Raw genomic sequence first — 27,281 nt, 5'->3', positions numbered from 1 at the left:
TAAGTGTTTATTGGTCCTTTGTCTAGTGGCTACTATATTGGACAGCACAGATATAGATCATCACTTCTGCTGCAGAGAGTGGTATTGGACAACTCTGATCTAGAAAACTGTTACTCAAGGGAAGGAAAGTTGAGGGGTGTTTAGGAAAAAAATTCCAGGGGATATGATTACCGTTTTAATTTATTTGAACTATTGTTTTGTGTAAGGCAGAGTAAATATAGTCTATATAACAGCAGTGGGGAGAGTACTACCCATCTCGTAGTTACTAAGGTTAAATGAAATTTTATATGCACATACACACATCTATTTGGTACCGTGTCTGGCACATAGTGGGTGGTAAAGTATTCAGCTCATCTCCAGAATGACCTCTTGGTGTTTTGTCTCTCAATCTCTAGAACAATGGCAACTTGGGGAGGTTCCACCCAGTGTGCACTAGATGAAGAAGGAGATGAAGATGGTTACCTTTCTGAAGGAGTTGTTCGGACAGATGAGGAGGAGGAGGAGGAGGAGCAAGATGCCAGCTCCAATGATAACTTTTCTACGTACTCTCCTGACGGCATGAATCATAATTCTTACAGTGTAAAGGAAACTAAAAATAGGTTAGTTTCACTGTTTTAATTTTTTGCTTGATTGGAAGAGTCTCAGGCTTTTCTGACACCAAGCCATTTTTTGATTCCCTGAACCAACGGGGTGTCCTACAGTATAGTTCAATTCTGATACTTAACTCCTTGGAGTTAGGGCAGACTCCACAATTAAGGGGTTCAATCCCCCAAGACTACTGTCACTACAGATGCCAGTCATAAGTCCCAAATCCCGAGGGAACCCATTCTTCTGTCTGACATGGCTACTAATTTGGGGGTTCCCACAGCCCCTCTTCAGGTTTCATAATTTACTAAAACAACTCACAGAACTCAGGAAAAAGCTTACATATATTAGTTTAATATAAAGGATACAATTCAGGAACAGTCAAATGGAAGATACATAGGGCACGGTTTGGGGGTTGGGGTTTCAGAGCTTCAATGCCCTCTCTGGGTGCACCAACCTCCCTGCACTCCAGTGTGTTCACCAACTCTTAGCTCTCTTAATCACTGCTCTGTTTAGCGGTTTAATGGAAGCTTCATTACACAGGCACAGTTGATTAAGTCATTGGCCGTAGGCGATTCAGCTTAATCTCTGACCCCTCCTCTACCATCCTTGGAGTTTGGGGAATGGGGCTGAAAGTTCCAACTCCTCTAATGACCTGGCTGGTTTTTCTGGCGACCAGACCCCATCTTGAAGTTGTCTAGAGCCTGCCAAGAGTCATTAGCATAAACTCGGATATGGTGGAAAGGGCTCTTTATGAATAACAAAGGATACTTAGGGGTTGCCAAGAGTTAAAGGAGCTCTGCTGGAAACCTGGGACAAAAGATCAAATATATACACACATATATTTTTTTTAATTGAATTTATTGGTTAATAAAATTATATAGGTTTCAAATGTATTCTTCTATAATACATCATTATCATATTGTGTGTTCACCACCCCATGTCAAGTCTCCTTCCATCACCGTTTATCCCCCTATACTTTCCCTCTGGTAATCACCATGCTGTTGTCTGTGTCTATGAGGTGTTTTGTTTGTTTTTTTCTTAATCCCTTCTCCTTTCCCAATATATTTTTTATTATACCATAGGAGTGCTGCTGAGATACATCCCAGCTAAATTGGATCAGGATTCATAAGCTTTGATCTTTGCTCCTGTTTGGGGGAGTTTAGCAAAAATTTTAAAATTGTAGATAGTGAAAAAAGTCTATGAATAAAGATACTCATTACATTGTTATTTATAACAGTGAAAGTGTTTCATGAGTAAAAGATGCTGAAGTAGTTCCACCTGGTGGTGTGATGTGACTAAGCTTAAAACACGAAGAATGGAAAAATGCTTGTGATACAATATTTTCATTTTGCAGTATATAGAATTATGTGGACACTTATGTAAGACATGAATGGAAAAAAAAATTCTGGAAAAGAATGAAAAATGATAATTGTATAAGGCTAAAAACCTAGACTCTTTACCTCCTTTATTTTTCATGCTTTTTGAGTTCTTTGAATTTAAAAAGGGAATACTGGCCTGTGGTTTGTTGCCAGATTTTAAAAACCTAATAATTATATTTGATGGCCTAATGCTTTAAACTTTGTGTTAGATGGAAGAACAATCGCCGTTTTTCAGCTGATGGAAATTACCGTCCGTTAGCCAAGACAAGACAACAGAATATCAGCATGCAGCGTCAGGAAAACCTTCGTTGGGTGTCAGAACTCTCATATGTAGAAGAGAAAGAACAGTGGCAAGAACAAATTAATCAGCTAAAGAAACAACTGGATTTCAGTGTCAGTATTTGTCAGACTTTGATGCAAGACCAGCAGGTAAAGTTGACTCTGAAAGTAAAAATTTTTTTATCTTGTTTTTGAAGCAGTGCACATTTTTCTTAAGTCATCAGTAAATATTATGAATTTTGTTTTCTTTCCATAGGCTTTATCTTGTCTGCTCCAAACTCTTCTCACGGGTCCTTACAGTGTTATGCCCAGCAATGTTGCATCTCCTCAAGTCCATCTTATAATGCACCAGTTGAACCAGTGCTATACTCAGCTAACATGGCAACAGAATAATGTACAAAGGTAATCAGTTTCTTGGAAGTAGTGAAACTATAGTAAGTGCTAAAACTGAGCAACTGTATTAGTTATCTTCTGGGACAAAAGGGCATGATTCAAATTGCATATTCAAATATTCTCTGTCACCTGAGGATTTTATAACCAGTGATTTGCTCAAGGTTCCCCTTTAATATTGTGGACCTGACTTTTGTTTTTAAATTTTTATAGTATTGAACTTTACACACATTAGGTGAGTTACGTGGTGTATAACATACCTCAGTAAAGCTGCAAACAAGAAAAAAAATGAGTTTCTTATCCTTTAAAAGACGGCATTTAAAAGACAGCATCATACAAACTCCATATATTTTCTAGGATCAACTGTACAAATAATGGTTTCTTTCCTTTTGCCTGTAAAAAAGAACATATATGCTTAGGTTTCTGAGTATTTAAACATACTGTCTAATTCAAGTGCTAAGTGCAGTTCTTGATCCAAAGGCTCAGTTAATGAATTAAGCCTGCAGGACAAGCAAATATTTGTTGAAGTGAATATCAGAGCAGTCAGTCTGTTATGCATGCTATTGAATCACTTCTTACGCATATTCTTTCTGAATGTACTTTAAGTAGATGTTAATATAACTGATTTTTAAATTACTGCTTAAATTTTTTATAGGTTGAAACAAATGCTAAATGAACTTATGCGCCAACAAAATCAGCATCCAGAAAAACCTGGAAGCAAGAAAAGAGGCAGTAGTGCATCACACCCTCCTTCTCCCAGTTTATTTTGTCCTTTCAGCTTTCCGTCACAGCCTGTAAATCTGTTTAACCTCCCTGGGTTTACTAATTTTTCACCATTTGCACCAGGTAAGTGATTGAAAACTTAAAGGAAAATTAATAAGAACAAAGCATTTGATAATATTATTTGTTGATTGCATGGGTATTTGTCAATCTCTTTTGGAATGGTGGGAAATGTTTGCAAAGAAAGTTACAAACTCTTTTCTACTTTGATTCTTTATAGTAAAAACTTAAGCTTAATATGGTTGTTAGTGGAATTAAGTAAATAATTATGAATGATTGCTAAGTCTTACATCTTTGAATTATTTAACAACTGTTTGTTAAGGGAAAGGGAGTTAATGTATCCATGGCTGCTGTATGCCAGGCACTGTGTAAAACATTGAGGGAGTAAAGGTGAGTAACATGGCACTCCTGTAAGAGGGGCTCCCAGCCTTAGCAGGGAGATGCACTACTCGACCAAAGGTGAATGCTTAGTTTAGGCTTACATTTAATTTTATTTAGCTTAGGCTTCTGTTCAGACTTTTTTCCTGCACACATTATGTGCCAGACACTGTATAAATGACTGGGATTCAAAGGTGACTAAGACTAACACTTTAAGGAATTTAACTTCTAGTGAGGAGGCTAAGAATGTTAATAACTGCCTAGTGCAGTACTGTGGATACAAATGAGGTGAGTAGCCTACTTTTCCTTGGGGCAAAAGATCATCAGGAAATGTATTTTTTCCAGAAAAAAAGGTGCTACCTGAGCTAAAAAGTGAATAGAATTTATTTCCAGGGAGATACAAGGGAAAGTGCTTTCTAATCAATGGAACCACTTAGAGTTAGAAAGCAGTGCAACAGTATATCACTTAGGGAATTTAGAGGTCATTAAGTATGGCTAGTGTTTAGGGCTATGGCAGAGTAAGAGTAATTGATGTGGCTGGAGAGCAGCACAGGCCTTTTGTGCCATGCAAAGCAGCTTAGACTTTCTGTTGCAGATGAGGGGCCATTGAAGGATTTTGAGCAGGAGTATAGGACTGGTGATAGTGTTGAGGGGAGATACAGAAGGAACTAAGAGTATAGCTGGTAACTAGGAAATAGAAGATTATTTGCGAATTAAGTGACCAGTTAGATGAGGTGAGTCATGAAGGAGGAGGAGTTGAAGATATTTGCCAGAGAATATATAGGAGGAGAAAAAGGTTTGGAAGGGCTTTATTTATTTTATATAAATAAAATACCACAGTATATTTTCTTAACAGGATTATAGAAGCAATGGCATTAGAACATTTAACAAGCTTTTGGTTCTCGGATATCTATTAGTATTGGCAGGAAATGTTTTTTGAATAGGCTTTTAAATAACAAATAATATAAGAAATTGGACATGCAGTTCCTTTTCACTGTAATGTGCTTCATAACAGTGCCAACTCTGTTCAAAGATTGTTCATTCTAAACAAACTAGTTCAATTTTGTGACACCTTCCCTGATCCCTTCTCCCCCAAGTTGTTAGTAGCCCCGTGTACTAATACCTCTGATACAGAACTATATGGTAAGTATTTAATTATATTCTACTTTGCCAAATAAAATAGAGTGGAAAGAACATAAGCTTTGCAGTCATGCAGACCCGACATCTAACCTGCTTTTCCATTTACTGAACCTGTATTCTCTAAGCCTTTTTTCTCACCAGTAAAATGAAGAGAATATTTATTTTATAGTGTTGTTTAAGCATTAAATGAAATAAGATGCAAAGTACCTACAATAGAGTCTGACATACTGTAATTCGATGTTAGGTACTGTTATTTCTAGCTTAGCTTTTAAGGGGATGGAATCATTATTTGTTTTTTTATCACTTATTCTGAAACATAGTGGGCTGAGCTGTAAACAGTGGTTTAATAAATGGGTGTTAGTTTGTTTTAATTAACAGTTTCCTGTTTTGGTGGATATGAATGGTACATTTAATTAAAACTGTCTTTTCATTTCATATTAAGGCTAAAGGTTACTTTATTGTCTTACCCATTGCTTTTATTCATTAGGTATGAATTTCAGCCCTTTATTTTCTTCTAATTGTGGAGATTTTTCTCAGAATATTTCTACACCCACTGAACAGCAGCAACCATTAGCCCAGAATTCTTCAGGGAAAACAGAATATATGGCTTTTCCAAAACCTTTTGAAAGCAATTCTTCTATTGGAGCAGAAAAACAAAGGTAACTTGATTGCAAACAGACTTTGTTATGTGCTTAATAGATCACATTAATCTCTTTATTGATTACATCTAATTATATATAACTTGAAAATACAATTAGGGAAGATGTTTGTGACTGTTTGACCTGCTAGTGTGGGGAATATGAAACTGACATCTCACCAGATGTCTCTGAGACATATACCTGCCCTGGTATAAGAGCAGTTCAGAGTTTTGATCAGTGTGTCCCCTGAGATTCATTTTGAAAGGATAAGGCCTTACATATACGGTGTCTTTTGGCCTTGATTTGATATCTGTCCTTAAGTTCACCGATTCAGAACTAAAAACTAATATTAACTACTAGAGGATAGTTGCTGTAAAGTGATGGCACATTTAGATTCAGGGCTCCTGGTCAGAAGAATGAGTACCTAAGGCCTCTCCAAATGTAATGTTGAGTACTGTTTGATTATAGACACGGATGTAGTCAAGAAAATTGTAGTGATATATGGTATCAACTATATATTTCTTTTTTTCTTTCTCAACATTTATTATTTTTTAATATGATAATCTTCTTCCCAAATATAATTTTGACTCAAATAGTGTCAAACATGAGTTGGATTGGGGCAGGTTAATCATTCTGTAAGCATGTTTCTAGCTAGAGAAATAACATTTTTAATGATTGTGTTTATTCATAAAATGATTTTGATAGACATAGGACATAAAAATATTATGTCCTTTTTATTGTTACTAAACTTCAGAAGAATCTTTTTAGAAGGATAAAGTATTAGAGGTCAGTTGAGCCTTGTGTTTGTTCTGTTAGAGTCTCTCTCTGATTTTGTCTTTTTTAGCCCTTGACAAACACATAATTCATATTACTCTTCTCTTTAGTTATGGGATTGAGCATGTCTCGGGCTCTGGAACTAGCATTTTGACACTGTTTAGTTATTAAATCATGATTTTCTTTTACTTTATTAACCAAAAACTCATAGAATTCAACTTTGTATTTGTCTCTAGGTGTCCTATGATTGACTTCTCTGACTTTGTTTTTCTTAGCTGTACTTTTTTAATTTTATTTTTTATTAAATCTCATGGTGCTTTATAAAAGTATTCTGTTGTCAGGGCCTAACAGGGTTTAGTGTATAGTTGCTGTTCAGAAATGATGGTTGAGTGAATCTTCATTATAAGTAATAAACGTTTTTTTCAAAGTTTTAGTGAATAGCTTACTTACTGGAAGGTTCCTACTTCATTATTAGCCATATTTTATATATAATTGATAGTAAACTATAGCTATGGATATCTAATATTGTTTTAGATATTTGACCTACTTCAGATGAGACCTAATCTCCTCCCCAAAATCTCAGCTAGTATAGGTTCCCTGAATTGAATGACTGGAGATAACAAGAGGTCAGGTGGAACATTGTAGTCTTGAGCCAGGGTCAGAAAACTTTTCCTGTGTAGTGCTAACTAGTAAGTATTGCATCCCATGATGTGCCTTTCACACTTATTTATCTCTGCCATTTTTGCACAGAAGCAGCCATAAGCAATATGTAAACACATGGGTGGCTGTGTTCCAGTAACACTTTATGGGCACTGAAATTTAAATTTCATATAATTGTGTCACAAAATTTTCTCCTTTAATTTTATTTTTTCAACCATTTAAGAATATAAACATTTTAGCTCTTAGGCTATCTAAAAAGACAGGCAGCAGGCTCAATTTGGCCTGCAAACTATAGGTTTGCTAACCTTTTGTCTTAAGTTAAACTCTATAAGTCAGTGTCTCCCAAATTACGTTCTTAGGACTAGAAGACTGTTGTCCGTGTCAGGTTTTGTGAGAAAAGATTTTGGACATCTCACTATGTTCCCTTCCAAGACATTTTATAAAGTTCATTGACATATTAAAAGTTCTGAAGAATCCTGTAGATCTGTTTTGGCTGTTTTTTCTAACTTAGCTGACCAGTGAATACCTATTAAAATACTAAGGGATGCCAGTGTTTAGCAGATAAATTTTGAAAATGACTCTAGACCAACAGAACTAAACTATACTTAATGTGTGGAGAAATAAATTACTAGTTACATGGCCATTGATTTTACCAAATTCTGGTTCTAGGTGAACTGCTGTAGATGCCACAGATTCATGTATGTTTCATACCCTCTCCTTCATCTCTTTCTTAGCTCTTCCTCTAAGTCTTTGTTTTTTCCTTATATGTTCCATTCTTCCTTGATTTTTCTTTCCTAGTTTTTTCTGTTATGAATGCTAGGTCTTTGGTTTGGGACTTTTGTCAGTGAAAATGGTTTAGCGAGAAGGGTTTAATATTAAAGTTTGATAATGGAGAACACTAGCCTATAGAATATTTACATGTTTAATGCATATTTTTGTGAAAATATTTTTATAGCCTGTTGACGATTTTATTTACTGAAATCTACTAGTAAACTATAACTTAAGTTCTATATCTAGAGTTTTTAATAAACATAGAAATCTGTCATTGTAACCTCTAAAAGCTTATTTTCATTGGTGTAAGGAATCAAAAGCAGCCCGCTGAGGACGTGGAAAACAGTAGGACACCATGGTTATATGACCAAGAAGGTGAAGTAGAAAAACCATTCAAGACTGGATTTGCAGTGTCTGTTGAGAAAGCTACAAATAGTAATTGCAAAAATCAATTAGATGCCAGCAGGAGAAGACGTCAGTTTGATGAAGAGTCCTTAGAAAGCTTTAGCAGCATGCCTGATCCAGTAGATCCAACCACAGTAACGAAAACATTCAAGACAAGAAAAGCATCTGCCCAGGCCAGCCTGGCATCTAAAGACAAAACTCCCAAGTCAAAGAGTAAGAAGAGGCATTCTACTCAGCTGAAAAGCAGAATTAAAAATAGTGGTAAGGATTTAAATTTGTTGAATATTGACCAGTGTAAATGTTGCTGACTTTATTCTGGCGTGTTGACACACTTAATTTCTGTGGTTAGATTGGTGGGCACTGGTCTAGATGTATTTCAACAGTCATTTTTAGTTACCTTTATAATTTTTTTACCAAATTTATCAAATAGGATTTAACATTGTAGATATTTTAAAATATTGCATTTATTTTTGTGTCTGTGCTTCTTAAAGCCTCTTACATTTCTTATATATGTGGTTACTATGAACTCAGAAGGTTTTTTTCCAAGTCTTGTAGGTTACTTAAGAATTGCTAAAGGCCAAGTTTTACTATTGTATTTTAATATTACATCTTGTCCTACATTTAGCACTTAGTCATGATTTGTGGTTAGATCCTTGATTTGATTAAAGAAATGTGGGCCTCTCACTACATTGCAGCCTTTGAGTATCATATAGATAAAACTGCTTTTAAAACAAGTTTGCTCTTAGCCTTCCTAGTTAATAAGGTATAACATTAACCCATATTTTATTGAATCTTGCCATCGAATATCATATGTAACTTCTCTTTATAGTATTAACTACATGCCACTTTAAATTTTTTTTCTGTGATTTTAAACATTTTTCTATGATTTTTAAAGAATTGAATGAAGGCTAGCACTAGGTCTGCGGAGGCACCTGAAAGTGCGTTTCTGATGAGCTCTCATGTATTGCCAATGTTAGTCTGTGGACTATACTTTGACTATCAGGGTCTTAGAGGACCCTTAAGTGAACATATGGCCATGTCTGCTTAGCCCTAGAAATACTGGTTATTCGTAATTTTGAAATCCCTTTATTCTGAGGAGTTTTGCTTTTATATATGCAATGCAGCTTTTTTACTTCAAAACAAAGATTAACATTCTGATCTATGTGCTGTCTTTTCTCATATTTAAGTATAAAAATACTTGCTAAAAACATACGTGCACATTTGATCAGTAGACACTCAAGACCCATCTGTAAGGCACCCACACAAAAATAAAAACAATAGCAGAACCAAACTAATATGTAACACAGTCAAATTAGTCAGCTAAATCCTTGGTGTTCAAAATGTGATGGCATCATCTAGGAGCTTATTAGAAAGGCAGACTCTTGCCCCCACCAAATACCAACTGAATGGGTATGCATTGTTTTTCAGTGTGCAGTTTAGCAAGATTTCGATGTTTTACTATGAATAGATGCACATAAAGTCTGAGAAACTGAGCTAGACCACTCAGCTCTTGTTCTCTTGATGGCACAGGAATAGCCACAACTTCTTACAAAAAAGAATGTTTACTCTGTCGTAAAGGAAGTAGTAATGGAGGTGGAGCGGATGGAGAGAAGATTGGAAAGCATTCCAAATTGTAACAAGAAAGTATGGAGTCAGGACAAAGCTGGAAGGAGAGATGAGAGGAACTGGGGAAGCAAGTAGTAGATGACAAATAGACCAGTGTGGTGGGACGTGGGTGCTGTCTCGAGAGAGAGTACAGACAGTTGTGCTGTCCCAGATTTACTAGACAGAACCATGTGTGGATGTTTTTTGCACGTGTTGACAGTCTTATAGTAGTGGCATGCTAAATCTTCGTTTAACTTTGTTTCTTGTGATAGTAATGCATTTTAATCTTTACAAAGTCCTTATATGTAAAGGTGCATGTTACTATATGTGAAGTAAGATTTTACAAACTATGAGATTATCATCTTTTAAACTTCAGTTCACATTCAGACTTTATGAGTTGAACATGATTTCTTACCTTGCTAGATGTTTCAGTTATCAAACCTATAATTTGGTTACCAGACCCATAATTTGCCTATGACCTATCAGGCCCATTTCCTCTTAATATTAGAGTAGGAGCATATATTTTAGAACTTCCTCATTTTTTTCTTGGAAAATTGGCTAGAATCGTTAATGTACTCACTTCTGGGTTCTGCCCATCCCTGAATCTTTTCATTTCTTCCCTTCTCCCCTACCTGTGATTCGCTAATGAAGATTGGGATGAAATAGATGTTAAGCATTAGGCATGGCAAAGTATAACAGATGTGGCCAGAAAAGAAACAGCCCTTTTTAGATTGAGAGTTTATTAGTTATATAAATAGAGAAAGGAAAAGTAGCTAAAGGTGCCAGCTCCCTGTGTCTTTTATTCTACACACCACAAGTGCAACACTGAAACAAAAGGGACTAGATGACAGACAAGTACAACATACATTAGTGGTGGACACCTATTCCTGAGGAGCCAGTGCTGTGCTGTAGACAAGCCACTCCATAGAATGGAGTTGTGCCCGTGGGGTGAGACAGAAAGGTCTCATGTCATTAGAACCAGGAAGAAGCTGACAAACTCTCATGACAGCTTTCTGGGTGAAAGGGTGCAGGTGAGTGAAAACAGCCACATAGCTTCTCACAAGCCTCCCATGTTCTTGTGTTCCGTGTTCCAAGAGGATTATTGTAAGGCCTTCTGCCAAGGCTTAGAGCCAGCTGCAGTTCAGAATTTACCTATGTGACTTAATGTGGATACATGCAGGGTTCCCAGGGTGCCATGGCTGAGCTGTTTCCCTACAGTGGAAATAGCTGGAAGTACTGTTTCTTCTAGCTGTGTCAGCCACTCATGCTGAGAAAAATAGAATGAGTGTTAGGCAAGGAGTGATGAAGTGGGATGGGGATAACACCCTTGCAGTAATGAAGGTCATGTGCTGTTGTTCTGGCTGGTTTAGCCAGTGTTAAGTGCCCAAGAGAGAAATAATTCAATCACACTAGCATGTTACCTTTGGAAATCTAGCCCTTGATATTTTTAATTTGGGACTCATAGGACACTATAGTTGTTTTGTTGTTGTTGTTTTGTTTTTTTAATCTTTTTATAGCATTTTAATTATAGCATGCTTCTTTCCAGTTTCAGCTGTTTTGGAGGGTAAGTGTGTCTTTGAAGTCCCTACTGGGGCTACCCAAAGAGAATTTTGTGTATGCCAAATAATGTATATTTTAATTTTTATAAGAATTCAGCATTTTTCACATTATTCATTAACAGTAGTTAGAAGCTTAATTTCACTTACGTAAGTGTTCTTGTTAGAGTAAATATTATCTTCAGAGCTTTGCTGGCTATTTATTAAGCGAATAATAGTACTACCAGTCATATCATTTTGAATATTACTTTTGGCAGTCATACCCTTTATTGCTGGGTCTGTTTTACATGAAGGTCAGAAATCACCAAGAGAGCGCTTTTTCCTGGAGGTTTTGAGCAGAATGAATGAGCGTGGCTAGACTTTAGTCTGAGAGACCAGTGAAGAAACCAGGAACCTAAATATGAGATGACAACGTCCTAACTGGAAAAATGGCTTTAGAAATAGAAAGGGAAGGTTGACTCCAGATAGGATTATCACAGAGAGTAATTTGGCAGTATATTGGGAACTTGTTATTAGGAGAGTGGCTGCTGTGATCTGGAGGATGGAGCAGCAAGGCTTCGTTTAGGTTCTGCTGGCTCTTTCAGGGTGTGGCTAGGGCAAGAGCTCTATGGGTCTTGGAGAAAGTGTGGCTGAGGAGATCCCTGCAAATCTTTCTGTTCTTGGCAACTCAAGAATCCTGTCCTCAGGCAAGAGACCCTTCACCTGTCAAGGTGAAAAGGGATACCAGTCTATCCTGTCTGCGGGAAACTATAGAAACAGCACGTACGTCAGAATAGAGACCTTTATATCGGAAGAGGTGAAAAGGAGAGGTAACTGCAATAAAGTAAACAAATTAATCTCAGTTATTAATATAAGTTCAAAAGTAAAAGTAAAATGTTAACAAATTTAATCTGCCAGTATATTAAAAGAATATTAGACTTGTCAGTAGGGTTTATTACAGAAATGTAACCTTGATTTATTATCAGGAAATCTGTGCACATAACGCATTATATCAATAAACTAAAGGATAAAGGAACTGCCTTATTACCTAGGGATCCCACTTCTGGGAATATATCCGAAGAAATCCAAAACACTGACTTGAAAGGATACATGCACCCCTATGTTCACCGCAACGTTATTAACAAGAGCCAAGCCATGGAAACAGTCCAAGTGTCCATCAGTAGATGAATGGATAATAAAGTTCTACATACACACAATGGGATACTCAGCCATAAAGAAGAATGAAATCTTTCCTTTTTCAACATAATCAGTGGACTAGAGGGTATTATGCTAAGTGAAATAAGTCAGACAGAGAAAGACAAATACCACATGATTCACTCATATGTACAGTCTAAAGAACAAAATAAATAAACAAAATAGAAATAGACTCAGATAACAGAACAGACTGACGGTTGCCAGAATGGGTGAGGGTGGTGAGGAGGCTGGGTGAAAAAGGTGAAGGGATTAAGAAGTACAAATCAGTAGTTACGGAATAGTCACGGATATAAATTACAGCATAGGGAATATAGTCAGTGATATTGTAATAACTGTGGAGCCAGGCGGGTACCTCAGATATTGGGAGAACCACTCTGTAAAGTACATGAGTAATCACTATGCTGTACATTTGAAACTGATACAGAATAATATTGAATGTAAACTGTAACTGAAAAAGAAAAAATTAAAGGACAGAAGTCATAATTATAGTGGTAGATGAACTAAAGTTTGAAGTCATTCCTAATGAAAATTCTAAGTAAAATGGTATACCTGAAACTAGTACCAAAAACAAGTCTAAGTAAAATGCACCTAGAAGGCAGTTATTTAAATATAATGAGGGTCCTAAGCTAATGCCAATCACAGCACTGTTGTAAATGAAAATAGTCCAAAGATACCCCTGTCAAAATTAGAAATTTCCCTCTCTACCACCATCATTATTTAGTATTGTTTGGAAAACATGAGAAATAATTGGAACAAATATTTGAAAAGGAGGGAAACAAATTTTATATTTTTTCTGAGAGCTCAAGAGATACTGGAAATTATCTCCTAAAGTTAAACCAGTAAAGTAACTGTTTATAAAATAAATGTAACTATTTTTCTCTATTATAATAATACCAAGTAGAAATGAAAGTGGGAGGAAATAGTCTTCTCACATTTGTATACAAAACTACTGGCGGGGATAGATTTTTAGGAATAAATTTAACAAGGAAAGTCCTAGTTCTGTAAAAAATTATAAAATATTTTTGAAGAACACGAAACAAGAAGGAACAAATGTAAAAACACAACCATGCTCTTAGGTGAGAATGGATAAATTATTAAATATTACTTCTCAAATAAATACTTTCAGTGCAATTCCATTTTGAATCTCCATGGATTGTTTTTGAAATTGGGGAAAAAATCTTACAGCTTCTCTGGAAGGACAAATGTCCAAGAATATCAGAAAAAAGCTAGAGAAGGACTTGCCTTACCAGATGTTAAAACACACTGTAAAACTTTTGTGCCTAAAAGAATGAAAATGGCATTGGAATAGATAAGTTAAACATAGAATGCCCAGGAATAAAACCCAATAAATTCTGGAGATTTAATATATTGACCAAGGTTGCATTTTAATTCATTGGGAAAGGGGGTACATATAACTGGCTATCCATGTGGAATAAAATGAAGTTGAATTCCTACTTTGTGCCATATGTGAAAATAAATGTGAAAAAAAAGAAATTTAGAAGACAAATTTAGTAGAATATATGTATTAAGACTTTTTACAGTAAGTCGTATTACATAAAAGGTATAGTAAGAAGGCAGGCATATTTGACTGTTTAGGGCCCATTACTCTTCTCTATTATGGACATTTTGTATAGATTGGATCTGATTTTCTTCCCCCTTGTATTTCCTAATACTGAAAAATTGGTAACTTGGACTCTAGTAGTGAATTTGGGTCATATAAGATCTGCCATATAGTTTGAGTTGCAATATACTCATTAAGATGGGTGTCAAAAGACAATGAGTGATAGAATTTATTACTGTTACCCCATGCTTCCAAAGATTATTGCAAGGATATCTTCAAGACATTTCATTTAGTGTTTTATATTCTATTTATACCAGGCCTTTACAGCATGCTCAGTTGAGTTACCTGTACTGTTTCACTATGGAAATCAATTTCCCTTTCAGTTTGAGTTAGTTACAACTGATAACAGGTGTCACTTTTTTTACTCAAGGGTATGAAAGTGCCAGTATGTCTAGCACATGTGAGCCTTGCAAAATTAGGAACAGACATTCAGCCCAGACTGAAGAGCCTGTTCAAGCAAAAGTATCCAGCAGAAAGAATCATGAGCAGCTGGAAAAAATAATAAAATGTTGTAGGTCTGCAGAAATATCTTCAGGTATGTTCTTTTTTGGTTTGCTTTAATTTAAGGACTACTTCATCTTATATTTGAAAACCTATATTAAAACAAGTTTTAAAATTGGTCTATCACTTTTCTATCTGCAAGGTTTTATGTAGAAGTTACAGCACATTTCTTTATATCAAGAAATGTAAACTGGAACATTCTTATTGTTAAGATGCTAGCTTTTGACGCATTTTCCTAAAATTCTAAACAAAAAAGTATAGTTAACATTAATTTGGAAATCCTAATTTGAAATTCTGAAAATCTTATCTGAATAAAAATTCAGGTATACAATCATGTCATTTTCCTGCTTCAAACCTTTGGCCTTCACCATGCCTGCAGGAGAAAGTCCAAATGCCTTAATGTAACATCTGGCCGGCAGAGATCCCTTCCTGCCTCTCCAGACTCGCTTCTCATCATCTTCTGCCTTGAACTTTACTCTTTCAATGGCACAAAACTGAAAATTTTCCATAGCTGTCATGCTGTTTGTTACCTCAGCAGTTGTCTTTTCTGCCTCAAGTCCTTTTTGCTCTTTGTGAGAGCCTTTTTCTCTGTTGGACTTTTAAATAAAATCTTAGTTCTGTAACTTTGAAATTGCATCCAAATGCAAGCTGGAATAGGTTTCCCTTTTTTTTTTTTAAATATATCTTTATTAAGTTTTCCTTTTTTGTTTTTGTTGTAACCTGTGTAAACCTATTTTGTTTCCTGTATCACATTGTCTAGTATTTACTTGTTTAAGTGTATCGCCTTTTTGAGTCCCTTGGCAACAGATAATATCCTTTCATATTTGTATGTTAAATGTTAGTATGATACCTGACACATGGTAGTCACTCAGTGTTTATTGAATGAATGGAGTCATATGTATTTGTCACTGTTTTATTTAAATAAGTACTGGTACTTTCATAATTTACAAAGAATAAGTACACTTCAAATACAGAGAGGGAGATATTAAATATAGACTCTCAATTTTTAGTTGTCAGTAAGACCCTGGGTGAAAATGATAATTGCAGCTACCACTTGTATTATGCTTCATTGTATACAAATTACACAAATTACTCATCTCATTGGAGCTTCATAATCCTGTGAATTGGTTTTATTTCCATTTGTAGATGAGTGTACATGGTCAGAGAGGGTATCTGATTTTTCATAACACTCATAAAGGGCCATAATATAAACTGGTACAATTTTTCTTCAAAAAGTCATGCCCTTAACCCAGTAATTCTACTGTAAGCATCCATCCTAAGGAAAAAAAAATGAAAAAAAAAATTGAGATTTAGTGTTGTTTGAACAGTATTATTTCAACTGTTTCAACAAAAATCTGAATGGGAAAAGACTGGAAGAAAATGTATCAAATGTTTATAGTGGTTTTATCATCTTTAAACTCTTCTATGTTTTCTAAAACTTTTATAGAGAATATTACTTTTGTAATCACAAAAGAAACACCTTTTTTTTTTTCTTATTTTGAAATGATTTCCTCAAGGTCACGTTGCTTGGAAATGGTAGAGTGGAAGTTTTAATCCTGGTGTGTAAAGTCTAGGATCATTTTGGCAAAAATATCAATTCTATTGTCCTGACCCTGAAATTTTAGCAAAATTTTATAATTTTCATCTCCTTTCACTATCTTTATCAAATAATGATATCTTCAAAGAGTAAACATTTGGGTGGAGGTTAGGGAAAGGTACTAAGTTGAAAGGGTATCAGTTACATAAATTGATAGTTGGTCAGACCTTGCCTTCGCTTAGAAAAATAAAATGATTGAATTTTAGTGAATTGAAAAATGTTTGAATAGTGTAAATATACCTTTGTATGTATTTACATAATTTCTGAAAAGATTTCTTTTTAGTGTTAATTAACCATCACCCTGAAATTCTTCATAGCATGTAACAGTTTTTGTTATATGATTATTAGAGAGTAACATATATGACTGCTGGTGTTAAAGTATACAGTCCTCTTCTCCCTTAGGAGATATGGAAGGTTCACCTTGATGCGTGTGCTTCTAAGTGAATGGTAGAAGTTTACTGTGATCATTATCAGTCACATTAATATAAGTTTATAGCACATCTTGATATTTTCTCTGATGAGATTATTTTTAAATAGAACATAAACCATACCTTGTGATGACAGTTCAGGCAAACAGTGTTGAAGAAATTTGCTTATTTAATTTTTTTATTCACTTGTTCATATTATAAGACCCTATCATTACTATTCACAAACATTTTATGTTCATCCTTATGTCTGCCCTTTCCTACAGCACATGCTAGGAGAATACTACAGCAGTCTAACAGAAATGCATGCAATGAAGCGCCAGGTAATAAATATGTTTAGTTTTGGTGTCCAGTTTGTGTTAATTTTTTTCCATTGGTCCTAAAAATCCTTAGTTTCATTGTTCTGATTTTTTTTTTAAGAGCTAGCCTAGTGCATATATGTTTTTTGGCTTGTGAAAGTCAAAGAAAATTCATACTCATAAAATTCCAAAGCCTTTCATTTATAATTCTTTACTTGATAAAATTGGCTGCTTTTTTGGATTTCATTTTCTGTTAGTGTATGTAATATAACCAACACATTCATATGGGTAACAGAAAATGTTTTTATAGTTTCATGTTTTAATAAAGTTAATTTAGTATTTCTTAAATGCTTAAGAGCATTAATTTTTGGAAGCATAAATACAGTCATTTTTATTTCTTCCTCTGATTTGCAGTGTTAAGTATGGTGTATGACTTGTGTTGTAGTTGCTTATTCTTCATTACTCATCATCATCTTTAGAAAATAAACCATTAAAAACAACTGTGACATGCAGAGACCATGATAAATAAAGATCATGGAAAATTACAGATTCCAAAATACTGGTTTTGTTTTAAATTGAGTATTTTCATTAAGTATGGTTCTGTGTGATTTAGAATTGTAAATATTTAAGACTTCTGTATTGCACATGAATGAAAAATAAAAGCCTGTTAGGAATCCTTAGAGGAATCTAAGGAAGAAAAAGGGAAGGACCTGGCACAGACAAAGCTGAATATATCAGTGGCACTTCCTAAAGAAAAGAAGTCTGAAAATAGAGAGGGTAAAAACAAGATGGAACCAGAAACCTGACTATGAGATCAAGGATTTTTCTAGCCTAAACTAATGCATTTTAGTTTAGGAGGATGAAATAGCAAAAACTTTCCACCTCTCTATTGCAGGAGGAGGGAGGGTTGAAGCATGTATTTGACATAATTCAATTGTTTGGGAATATTTAATCTTTAATGATATATAATTTAGAGTGATAATTTTATCACATACAAAGGTATGAAAATTATTAAATATGCTTATCCTTATCTTAGAAATAACAAACATTTTCTTTTTTTAAAAATGTTTTTTATTGATTTCAGAGAGGGAGGGAGAGAGAGATAGAAACATCAATGATGAGAGAGAGTCATTGATCAGCTGCCTCTTGCACGCCCCCTACTGGGGATGGAGCCTGCAACCTGGGCATGTGCCTTGACAGGGAATCAAACCGTGACCTCCTGGTTCATGGGTTGACACTCAACCACTGAGCCATGCTGGCGGGCAAAATAACAAACATTTTCTAAGTTAAACAGCTGTATTAAACTATAATATAGTATATAAATAGAAAGTTTACATATTATATCTTCTTATCTGGATTTTTCCTGTAAGTAGAGATTTCCTACAGAGGTAGTTTGGGTTGCTGCTTATAATAAATACTGTTTTTGTAGTAATATAGCACATTTGGACATTTTAAAATACCAGGAGGACTTTAGTATATCATTGCATTTTATATTCATAAATATCTGAGGCAAAATAGGGAAGTTGTTGCATATTTATTATTTTTATTACATTTTACTTGTCGAAATTGAGGCCTGAACTTGTTAATTTACTTAGGTAATTAGTGGAAAGTTTTTTTATTAAACCCCATTCACTTTGCATTTTCTTATTTCTCTCTCACAAAAAGCTAATTAAATCTTTATGATCCTCACATATTTATTTGAAAACAATATATTAAAACAGCATTTCAAATTTTCTTTGTTAGAGGCTTGTTACTGATTTTTGGAATTTTGAATATTTACTTGTGGTTCTGTTGCTCTAGAAATTACAGAATTTGATAGCTAGAAGAGCCGCTTGGAGATAATTTTTTTTTCACAGAGAAATCAAAATGGGAACAGTTCCTAATTTGTACTCTTAAAATAGAGGTATGGCTATATCATTCAGGGTGATAATTCTGTGTTATCAATAAATACACATGGCAGAATTTTTGCTAAATAATAGTGTGCTACCTGGATTCTGTGAAACTGAAAATTCCACTACCTGCTCCAACTTATACTGAGTATGTTAGTAAGTATGTCAGTGTGTCATACTATAGAAAAATTGGCCTATTATGTTTATGTTATAGTTACAAATTCAGTTTTTTATACTGTAGTGTCATAGTTGAGATTTGAGAATTTATGCATAACTAGATAGAGCTTAAAATAGTAACTCTTATTGGTAGCATTTAGTTTATTCTCAGTATTAAACAAATTTCCTTCTTTGTAACAAGTTCATGTTAGCAAGGAAAGAAAATTACGTGTACTTAGCTGATTTCATCCAAATGCTGAAAGATTTCCACTGATTATTCCTATGAAATGTGTAACATTTTCCAGATATTTTTTATTGAGAAATAATTGTCGTCCAAGTAACACTAGGTACTGTTATTCATACATTTAAATATTTCTTTAATATACAGTATATATCTTGATATTTTTATGATTATTTTTATCTTGGTAATTTTCAGATTTTTTTTCTACTTTGAAAGCCCCAAAATAGAATTAAGTATATAAGTATATACTTAATTAAGTATATAAGGCTGAGAGTAATGATACATGTTAATAGAAATTGTCAGGAATGTATCTAATCAGTATTAACTTTCTGATATTTTATATCTTCCAGAAACTGGGAGTGATTTTTCCATGTTTGAAGCTTTGCGGGATACTATTTATTCTGAAGTAGCTACATTAATTTCTCAAAATGAATCTCGTCCGCATTTTCTTATTGAACTCTTCCATGAGCTTCAGCTACTTAATACAGACTACTTAAGACAGAGGGCTTTATATGCATTGCAGGTAGCTGGTACTTAATATTCTTTCTCCTACCCTATCTGGTATTGCTGCTCTTCACGATTATATATGGTTGCTTTCTTAAACTGAAGTGCGTACTTGTTCCTGTGTCTTTTGATATGTTTTCTATGTGCCTTCTTGCCTTTTATTTAAAAGTTCTTGTATAGCTTAAGTAGCTTTTAGATAAAATCGTTTTCATAGCAATTTTTCAGTATTTTATCTTCAATATTATTTTTTCCTCACGGTTTATAGGAGTACTGAATTTGTTCTTCTATCTGATTCTACTTTAAAATAAGTATTTTATTTCCTTATTTAGGACATAGTATCCACACATATTTCTGAGAACCATGAAAAAGATGGGGAAAATGTAAAGTCAGTGAATTCTGGTACTTGGATAGCATCAAACTCAGAACTTACTCCCAGTGAAAGCCTTGCTACTACGGATGATGTAAGCTGATAATGATTAATGAAATCTATACATAATTTCATTATGCATTAAACAACTTAAATTGTTGTAAATTGTGAGTGTACCTGATATATTTGGTTTTCAGCTTTTTAAAAATCAATCAAAATACATTCTGTATAAATGATTAATTATACGGTCTAAAATAGTTGTATTTATATCTATTGCTCATCACAGGAGTTAACTCATAACAGATATTTAGTAAAACTTGTTGTGTTCATTCAAGACATTCAATAAACCAGACAGCAGTCAGATCAAAGTCAGAACCCTTGAATAAGTAAGTATAAGGTAAATCGGGTCTTTGGGCTAAAAGAGACACCTAGACTAAAGAAAGTCATCTAGGACAAAAACTTAATTTAATGTATTAAAATTGCTGAAGAAAACTTTAAATAAACTAGAAAGGAAATGGACAAGAGTGGTAAGGAAAATGGTGTATTTTCAATAAACTGTGTCCTCCAAATAAGCACCTGGCTGGCATACAGGACCTGTGGTCCTAGGAAGGTGCTATTAAATGACTGAACGGCAAGCTACTAGGCTACTGAGAAGATGACATGTTAGGATTTGGAAATCACCTTTTTAAAGGTGCACATCCTGATTCTTATAAAAGGTTATATGTGGTCTTGGAATAGCAAATACGTTCTTTTTTATGCCATCTCTAGCACCTGGATGTCCATGGATAAGAGTACCATGATGGATTAGCAAATATCTGCTATAGGTAGAGTTGAAAGTAAATTACTGTTTCTGCCCATTGTTGATATGTTAACATAATTTTTTTCTGAAGTGATATTTTCTCAAAAGATTGTCTTGTCTCTTTTTCACATATAATAATTTATTTACAAGTATTTAAGACTTTTTTTCTGGAATTTTGCTGTTTAACTTATACTCATGTTTAAAACAGTACTTTCCCAAGTTGTTTTTTTCTGCTTAAAACCTTTCTCCACCATGCTCCAATTCCTATACTACTATGAATGTAAACATCTGTCTAAAAACTACATGGTTTTAATTGACTTTACAATGTCAAATATAAATTAATGTAAGGAATTGCTACTTGGGTTACATTAAAGATTATTAGACATTGAAATAACTTACTGAGAGCATGAAGTGTTCTTATAAATCTTTTTAGTAATTTGATATCCTTAACTCCAGTGCCTCCCTTTTTATTCAAATTTTTTTTCTTTTTAAAAATTTACCTTTATTATTAAAAGTATTACAGCTGTCCCCTTTTCCCCCCGCCATTGATCCCCTCCACCCTACACCCGCCCCACCCTCAGACCTTCCACATACTATTGTTTGTGTCTCTGGGTGTTATGCATTTATGCATATAAGGTCTTTGATTAATCTCTCCCCACCTACTCCCCCACCTCCGAGTCCCCTCTGTTCCATGCTTCTATGTCTCTGGATCTATTTCATTGACCATTTTTTATTCAAATGTTATAGGTAGTATTACTTCTAGTTGTTTTAAAAGATTTGAGCACATTGGTCTGCACTATCAATAGCAAATTTTGAAAATTGAGTTACAATTTGATAATGTTAGCTTGACAAGGTTTTAAAGTTAAATGAAGTTAAAGGTACTATACTGCTTAATAAGTAGGTATTTTAGTAACTTGGGCTGGTAAACAAAATACTATAGACTGGATGGTTTAAACATTTATTTCTCATGGTTCTGGAGGCCAGGAAGTTCAAGATCTTGGTATCAGCAGATTTGCTTCTGGTTGAGGGCCCTCCTCTTGGCTTGCAGATGGCCACCTTTTCCCCCCGTGTCCTTACATGGCAGTGAGAAGGAGGCTCTAGTGTCTCTTTCTCTTTTTCGAAGGACTCTAATGCCATCATGGGGCTCCACCTTCATGATGTCATCTAAACCTGATTATCTCCTAATATTATCACATTGGGAGTTAGGGCTTTAACATATGAATTTGGGGGGGTAGCAGGTTCACAAAGATTCAGTCCATAATTGTAGGGACTTGGCATAAAATAACCATACTTAGTATTACTTTTAAATAACTAAATCAGTTCTTTTTCATCCAAAACTTAAATTCAGCATTAATGTCAACATCTTCCCTTTATTAATGCCATTTAGTTAGCAGCACCATATCCAATGTTCATACCCGTTGATCTAGAGCAGCGCTGTGCAGAACTGTCTATAATGATGGAAATTGTTCTAGATCTGCATTGTCTAATACAGTAGTCATTGGACACATGCTATCGAGCACTTGAAATGTGGCTAGTGGGATTGAGGAACTAAATTAAAATTTAATTTAAATAGCTACATGGCTAGTGGTTACCATATTGGACAGATACAGAGTCTCATTCTCCGTGTTTCTAGGCCACGGTCCTTTGAGCTTCATTTATGGCACTTTTTACACACACATTTCAGAGTGTGTATGGGAGTCATCATGCCCAGGAAAAAGAAAAGTAGGCATCTGGGAGCCATCAGTGAAGGAGGATGAGGAATTGAGGTTTAAGCTGAGAAAGAAACACTTTGCATCTTCTACCCCGGGCACAATAAAATGGCAAAAGCACATCCACCAACAAGCCTCACTTTATGGAGCAACAAAATGGTTTCATTTCCTAAAGCATGTTCACTAATACCTGAATTTTCTTTAATTGGGAATAAAACTCATTTAATAATTTAAGAGAAAATTTGAAAAGATCAAAAGCTAGGAGAAAGAATAAAATTAGGAAATGAGTTTCAGTCAAAATACAATGAGACCTGGCTGGGTGACTCAATTGCTTGGAGTGTCGTCCTGTACACCAGAAGGTTGCGAGTTCAGTCCCTGGTCAGGGCCAGTACCGGAGGCAACTGATTAATGTTTCTCCCTTTCTCTCTTTCTCTCTCTCTCTCTCTCTCTTTCTCTCTCTCTTTCTCTCTCTCTCTCTCTCTCTCTCTCTCTCTTTCTCTCTCTCTCTCTCTCTCTCTCTCTCTTTCTCTCTTTCTCTCTTTCTCCCTTTCTCCCTTTCTCCCTTTCTCTCTCTCTCTCCCCCTCTCTCCTTCCCTCCCTCTCTCTCCCCCTCCCTCCCTTCCTCTCTCTCTCTTTTCCCCCCTCCATCCCTCCTTCTCTTCCTCTCTCAGAATGAATGAAAACATATCCTTGGGTGAGGATTAGAAAAAAGAAAGTACAAGTGAGACTCACAATACCACCCCCCATCACACTGTAGACAAAAGTTCATTTGAAATTACTTGAAGTCCTGAAAAAAAAAAAGCTAAAACTGTAAAACTGCTAAAAGAAAGGAATTCTTCATGATTTTGATATAAGCAGAGATTTCTTAGGACAGAAAGCACTAAGTATAAAAGAAAAAGTAATTGAATTTGGTTTTTTAAAAGTTACAATTAGGAGAAAATAATCTCAGTATATATCTGACAATGACTATAAGTGACAAATCCAGACTATTATATAAAGAACTTTTACAAGTCAGTTGTAAGGCAATCAACAATCAACTCAGTAAAAAATGGGCAAGAGATTTGAACAGGTATTTCATGAAGGAAGATATATAAATGGCCAGTGTGCAAATTAAAACCACATGAGATGTTACCTCACACCCACTAGAAAGGCTGAAATTAAAGATCTGACAATCAGAAGTGTTGGGGTGAACATGGAGCAATTGGAACTGTCACACTGCTGGTGGGATTGTAAAATTGTACAACCACTTTGGAAAGCAGTTTGGCAGTTTCTTATAAAGTTAAACATAAACTTGGCATGTGACCCAGGAATTTCTCTTCTAGGTATTTATCCAAGAGAAATGAAAATATATGTTCAAAACAATTCTTTTACACTAATGTTCATAGCATCTTTAGTCATGGTAGCCTCAAAGTGGAATACCGACAGATAAATGGATAAAGAAACTGCTGTATGTCCATACAATGGAATATTATTCAGCCATTAAAATAATGAACTTCTGAAACACACAACAGCATGGATTAATTTCAGAAACATACAGAGCAAAAGAAGCCAGACATTGAAGAGTACATACTGAATGGTTCCATTTATATGAAGTCCTAGAGGCAACAAAACTAATCTGTGGTGATAGAAATCACATGAGTGGGGTGTTAGTGGAGATAAAGGAACTTTTTGGGCTAATGGAAATGGCCTTTATTTTTAAGGATGGTGGTTGCATGGGTGCATATATTTTTCAAACTCGTCAAACTGTGCACTTAATAGGTGTATTGTTTGTAAATAATATTTTAATAAAACTGATTTTAAAAATGTGAATGATGCTGTCATGTTTTTCTTCTGATATGAGACAACTACATATCATAGTCTAAGGTACTGGACACTGTTAGGGTTTGGAGGTAGGAGAATTACCCTGAGGATGTAGAAATAATTTACAACATTAACTTTTCAAGTTAAAATTTAATCTGTAGCTGGCTCCGTGTATTGTCATCTACATAATGGCAAGTGTTCTGCAGGGTTACTTAATATTTTAATGTTCTCTGTGACTCTCTAGTCAGTGTTTTATAACTTTGGTTATATCAAAATTTTAAGTGTATAGTTTTATGCAAATAGTTTTATAATTTTAATGTAATCCAACTTTTTAAAAGAAAAATTAGTGATTTTTATTTGTTTTGAAACTATAACTTAGGAAACTTATGAGAAGAACTTTGAGAGAGAAACACATAAAATAAATGAGCAAAATGATGCTGATAATGCTAGTGTCCTGTCTGTATCTTCAAATTTTGAGCCTTTTGCAACAGATGATCTAGGTAAGCAGAGTGTTTTATAATCTTAGCACATGACTTTACTACAGTCTTTGAATTGCATTGATAAGGAAACAAAAGTCTAAAAAGGAAAGTTCTGGTAGTACAGGGACTTAAAAATCAGTCTAAATTCAGGAATCTTCTTGACTGTTAACTCTTTGACCTTGGGCAAATCCTCTAACTTTTCTGATTCTGCATATGCTAAGAAAATGGGGGTCTTTCTTACTTTGTTATGTTCTTGCAAAAAATATACAGAACTTTCTAGCATGCATAATGGAAGTTTAGAAAATTAATTTCCTTAAGGGAAAGATCACCCTTTTAGGTCTTCCAGTTAATCAATGGGAAAAATCCAAAGGTAGCAATTCCTCATTCAATCACATTTTCAATAACAGTGTTAACTTCTTAATTTGAGTTAAGAGCTGAAATTTCCTAGCATAATCTTTAGTGAGAATTCCAGGTAATTCTAAGGCATGGCACATTGCATTTTTTCCATCAATAATAAATTTTAGAGGGTTTCATAATGCAAAGGGAGAAAGAAAGTAACCCCTGAGCCCTAAATTTGGAAAGGAGATTAAGAAAATGTATATGTGTACCTCTTGATTCATTTTCCAGGCTGTAGCCTATGAAAAGATAGCCAAGTATCCAATCATTCAGCCCTCTAGGGCACTAGTTCATATGGTAATCTAATATCCCATTCCAGTGTTTTGTTCATATGATGAGAACAGGATTTAGATTATTTGAAAGACATTTTTCCACTACAAAGGAAAGGGCCAAACCTTGCCCCATCATTAGTTATCTACCTTTTACCAAAGCAATAAATCTTCCTTTTGCTTTGTCCTGATTATCAAGGACTCTAAAGGCCAGCTCACTTCTCAGTAAATGCCTGTCAAGTGTATACTGAACTCATATCAGACAAAAATCACTCTCAGACTAACCCAGTCCCCTTTAGTTGTCTTCACAATTATTCATCATTAGCTTTGTCTGAAGTAGACAAAGGTAAGTTGGCAAATGTTATTCTTAGGTCTTTTCCTTACCTGAGCTGATTGTTTTAGGTTAGATTGTTTGCATCAGAATTTGCATGACATTTTGCAATTTTTTTTTTGTACTATTTAAGTGAAGCGACATTGATAAACTGAAATAAATATGGATTTCAGAGTCCAAGAGACCCGAGTTCAAATTCTTGCTCCAACATTTAACTGGCTATGAAACCTTGTACAGGTTACTTAAGTTCTCTGAAAGTGAGGGTACTATCATCCCCTTTATAGGGTTATTTTAAGGATGAAATTTAAAAAATGTGATAATGTTTGCCAGGTATCCAACTAGTACAATATCTGGAATTTGTTAAAGCTAGTTTTCTCCCCTATGTTCAGACATTTTTTTATTGATAAATTTAGAGGAATACATGAAAACGTTTTATATCTTCTAGACATATTTCTGTTCTATATGCAGGTAATACTGTGATTCACTTAGATCAAGCATTAGCCAGGATGAGAGAATACGAACGTATGAAAACCGAGGCTGAAAGTAACACAAACGTAAGATGTACCTGCAGGATTATTGAGGATGAAAATGGTGCTGCTGCCATGACTACTGTTAATAATTTAGAAGGTGTGTTGTTGAATTCAATAACAGTAAAAATCATAGTTCCATATACAAAAATTAAATGCCCCATCTGATTATATAATAGTGTTTTTTTAATTATTAGGGGTGGTAAAATTACATAGATGTTTCTTTGTATTATTTTAGCATAAAATCATAACTTAATGTTCTTTAGAATTTTACATAAATGCATACATATGTCAGACTTTATTTGCTAATGTCATTTTCTTTTTAAAACTAGAAACTCCTATTAATGAAAATGATAGTTCACAGCAACCTGTAAGTGAAATTTCTACCGTCCCATGTCCTAGAATTGATACTCAGCAGCTAGACCGACAGATTAAAGCAATTATGAAAGAAGTCATCCCATTTTTGAAGGTAAGCAATAATTTTTTAAAATAAACTTTGTTTTGTTTTTTAATTCATACAAAGTACTCCAGTGTAATAAATTCAGAAAACACGTTAACAAAAGAAAAACTAGAAATAACCCATAATTTTGTCACTCAGAGATAGCCCCATCAACATTTTGTGAACCTTTCCATAATATTTTGTACATATGTATGTGTGTTCTGCTTTTTTCATATATCATGAACATCTTTCTAGATCACTTTTTCTACTGCATATTTTTTAATGGTTACACAATATTCTGTCATTTATTAAAAAATGCCTTCTTTAGGCCAGATCTTGTGGACATGACAGTGAGCAAGTCAAAGCCCTTGCTGTGTCCCCCCTGCCCATCCCAT

The 27,281-nt window shown here is 34.6% G+C and overlaps 1 protein-coding gene across 3 annotated transcripts in view; it reads left to right on the top strand.

Moving 5' to 3' along the window:
• Nucleotides 1-27,281, top strand: part of PCM1 (pericentriolar material 1) — a 79,720-nt gene that overhangs the window by 38,124 nt on the left and 14,315 nt on the right. Inside the window, exons 20-33 of one of the 3 annotated variants that reach the window (XM_081130158.1) lie at nucleotides 396-599; nucleotides 2,177-2,396; nucleotides 2,503-2,648; nucleotides 3,292-3,482; nucleotides 5,422-5,593; nucleotides 8,088-8,152; nucleotides 8,234-8,443; nucleotides 14,529-14,693; nucleotides 16,948-17,004; nucleotides 19,617-19,789; nucleotides 20,100-20,231; nucleotides 24,825-24,945; nucleotides 26,389-26,547; nucleotides 26,780-26,916. In XM_081130158.1, the coding sequence (XP_080986284.1) occupies nucleotides 396-599; nucleotides 2,177-2,396; nucleotides 2,503-2,648; nucleotides 3,292-3,482; nucleotides 5,422-5,593; nucleotides 8,088-8,152; nucleotides 8,234-8,443; nucleotides 14,529-14,693; nucleotides 16,948-17,004; nucleotides 19,617-19,789; nucleotides 20,100-20,231; nucleotides 24,825-24,945; nucleotides 26,389-26,547; nucleotides 26,780-26,916 (2,152 nt within the window). Of the gene's footprint in view, nucleotides 1-395; nucleotides 600-2,176; nucleotides 2,397-2,502; nucleotides 2,649-3,291; nucleotides 3,483-5,421; nucleotides 5,594-8,087; nucleotides 8,444-14,507; nucleotides 14,694-16,947; nucleotides 17,005-19,616; nucleotides 19,790-20,099; nucleotides 20,232-24,824; nucleotides 24,946-26,388; nucleotides 26,548-26,779; nucleotides 26,917-27,281 lie in introns of all 3 variants that reach the window. The other 2 variants (XM_081130157.1, XM_081130159.1) reach the window with 2 other exon arrangements.

Source organism: Miniopterus schreibersii (assembly GCF_964146895.1).
Source record: "Miniopterus schreibersii genome assembly, chromosome: 2".
Classification (NCBI taxonomy): domain Eukaryota; kingdom Metazoa; phylum Chordata; class Mammalia; order Chiroptera; family Miniopteridae; genus Miniopterus; species Miniopterus schreibersii.
This window is presented reverse-complemented; position numbering and strand designations above follow the sequence as displayed.